Source organism: Fragaria vesca, linkage group LG5 (assembly GCF_000184155.1).
Source record: "Fragaria vesca subsp. vesca linkage group LG5, FraVesHawaii_1.0, whole genome shotgun sequence".
Taxonomy (NCBI): Eukaryota; Viridiplantae; Streptophyta; class Magnoliopsida; order Rosales; family Rosaceae; genus Fragaria; species Fragaria vesca.
Window position 1 is genome coordinate 27,266,947 of NC_020495.1, and position 3,092 is coordinate 27,270,038.

The following is a 3,092-nucleotide window of genomic DNA, read 5'->3' on the forward strand; positions in this document are numbered from 1 at the left end:
CCAAATTGGTGTTTGTTAAGATAACAAACTAAATCAAATTAATGGACGAACCAAATCTGTCAAATATGAACCGTTCAAGGTTATAATTGATAAATCACACTTATGAATGCCTTAACAATTTTCAATATAGCTGAAAATTTGAAAAAATGATATACTCATAAATACCTATAAATTGAATGGTCAAGATGTGGATATAAGATCGAAAGATGAGATAAGCCGAAAAGTCCTCACAAAGTTCTCAACTTAAAGGTCTCACCAGAAGGGCTCCCCCAATTATAAAGGATTGCAAAATTTGATACATTCAAATAAAAAAGAAGATCCACAAAATCCGCCGTTGCAGATGAATACTGAAATTCGGAAAAGAAAAAAGACGGCGTATTGGGATCAAAGATAAGAAGAAAACGACGCCGTGTAGGACATTACGTGGCCCGAACGGCCATATAGTAACAACCGACCAGAATCCGTGCAGCTCAGTAACTGAAATTTGAAATATTCCCAATTAAAGAAAAACAAAGATACTCTCCATCTCTCTCTCTTCCACCTCCACTGCACGTTGCTCAATTTCATTAATTCCTTCCATGTCCTCCTCCTCCTCTCCTCCTCCATCTCCTCCTATCTATTCTCCTCATTCACCGGATTCTGATTTTGACGAAACCGCGTAGTTAATCCCTATAATCACTCTGATCATCTCTCCCAAACCAGCTCATCATCAACTAATCTAAAACCAAACAGCGTTTCTGTTTTCGCTTCCATTCATTCACGTTGATCCTCCGCAACCGCCAAGCCAGCCGCTTTTGTCATTTCTTCTTCTTCTTCACTCTCTGCCTCTCTTTATCGATCTCGTAAAATTATCGATCACAGTTAAACCTTAAACCATCATGGCGGTTGACTACTATGCCGTTCTGAAGCTGACACGGACAGCGAACCAGGAGGACGTGAAGAAGGCCTACAAGAGGCTGGCGATGAAATGGCACCCGGACAAGAACCCGGCGGACAACAAGGAGGCCGAGGCCAAGTTCAAGCAAGTGTGTCAGGCCTACGATGTGCTTAGTGATCCGCAGAAGCGTCAGATCTACGACGTGTACGGCGAGGAAGGGCTAAACGAGGTTGAGTTTGATGCGGCGGAGACACGGCCGCCGCCGCGGCGGGCGGACCCGGATGATATATTGCTTGGGGAGTTTTTTGAGGAGCAGAATAGCTGGCAGAGGGCGTTTAAGAAGACTTGTAATGGCGGCGGAGGCGGCGGAGGGAGTGGTCGGAGTCAGAAGAGTGGTGGCGGGAAGAAGGTTGCGGCGGTGGAGAGTAAGCTGGTGTGTAGTTTGGAGGATCTTTACAAGGGGGCTAGGAGGAAAATGAAGATTTCGAGAACTGTTCCGGATGATTTTGGGTGAGTATTTCTCTCTTACTTCCTTGGATCGTGTTTACATGTATGAGATTGCTGCAAGATTCGTTTTTTATTGTTGTAGTCTTAGATTTTGATTGATCCTTGATGGGGTAGCGGTTCTTTCATTTCGATTTGAATGGAGTAAGAATTTTGCTCCAATCAATGTTCTTGGATTACAAGTAATTCTCTTGAACCCAATTGTACTGGATTTGCAGCTCATTAATCGTGTATGATTATCTTTTCTATCTTGGTTATGCCTGTTTTGTATTGGAACCAATTCACCAAGTTCTAGAAGCATTTAGACATTTGGCTATACTAGTATTTGTACTTGAATATTCATCCTTCATCTTTGTCTAATGTTCAAATGATTCTCTCTCACAGCAAGTCAAAGACCATTGAGGAAACCTTAAAGATTGATATCAAGCCGGGTTGGAAGAAGGGTACTAAGATCACGTTTCCGCAGAAGGGAAACCAAGAACCTGGCAGCTCTGCAGCTGATCTTATTTTCGTTGTGGATGAGAAACCCCATGATGTGTTCACAAGGGATGGGAATGATCTCTCGGTTGATCATAAGTTAACACTACTCGAGGCTCTCACTGGAACAATCGTCAATCTGACAACTTTAGATGGAAGGGTACTCCCTATCCCAGTCAGGAACATAATAAATCCTGGCTATGAGGAGGTGATCCCTAACGAGGGAATGCCAATATCAAAAGATCCCACCAAGAAAGGAAACCTCAGGATCAAGTTTGATGTGGTCTTTCCATCAAAGCTCAGCGCACAACAGAGGTCTGATCTGAGAAGGGTGCTAGGTGAAGTTGATAACTAATTCCGAATTCATAAACTTAACTCTAGTTGACAATTAAGTTAATTATTCTGTAAATATGCAATGTTTTGGCTGTTGAGAAGCAAAGTTGTCCATACTAGTGAAATAGCTGTCCTATTTCTTCTGCGAATGATGGGAAATTCATCTTGTATAATGTTTTCTTTATGAATAATAAAATAGCGCAGCAGCAGCTACTTTTTGCTTGCAGTGAGAATCCTCTTTTTCCTGTGTTGGCTAATTGGGAAGGTGATGCTCCATTCGTGCAATCAGAGACGTCTCTGGATGTAAGAAGGTAACTTTAAGCAATTTAGAATCTTGAGATATGCACTTTTAGTATGATGATGTTGGGAATATTTGATAAGCAAATTAGTGTATTTCTAGGGATGGAAGCTGATGGGAAAAACCAATTAGCATAAAGTTATGATTTGAAACTAGCAGGCCGGATGTGGAGCGGACGTCCGCACTCCGGCTTAAAATGCGGACCTCGTCTGTTTTCCGCCGTCTCACGCCGGCGATGGCTTCTCTCCTTCCCGGACGACAGCACAGGCTTCCAGGACGGCTTCTCTCCTTCCAGGACTGACCGACGACAAGTTTTCCGGCCAACCTTGATCAATCATGGTGTTTTCCGTCCAGAGCTTCAATCCGGCCGGAAAACTTGTCGCCGGCCAGTCCTGGAAGGAGAGAAACCGTCCTGGAAGCCTATGCTGTCGTCCGGGAATGAGAGAAATCGTCGCCGGCGTGAGACGACGGAGAACGGACGAAGTCCGCACTTTAAGCCGAGTGCGGACGGTCCGCTTCTCATCCTCTCTGTTGAAACCAGTATCCATGATTTGGTCCAATATATAGCTATTAGCTCTGCTCGTTTAGTCATTTCTTTGATGA

General features: G+C 43.8%; 1 protein-coding gene across 1 annotated transcript; it reads left to right on the forward strand.

Annotated features, from left to right (window-relative positions):
- The first annotated feature begins 525 nt into the window (after positions 1 to 525).
- Positions 526 to 2,414, forward strand: LOC101307214 (dnaJ homolog subfamily B member 1-like). Its single transcript, XM_004300586.1, has 2 exons — positions 526 to 1,387; positions 1,766 to 2,414. Exons 1-2 carry the CDS (start codon positions 879 to 881, stop codon positions 2,211 to 2,213), a joined length of 957 nt encoding a protein of 318 aa, XP_004300634.1. The 5' UTR covers positions 526 to 878; the 3' UTR covers positions 2,214 to 2,414.
- The last annotated feature ends 678 nt before the right edge of the window (positions 2,415 to 3,092 follow it).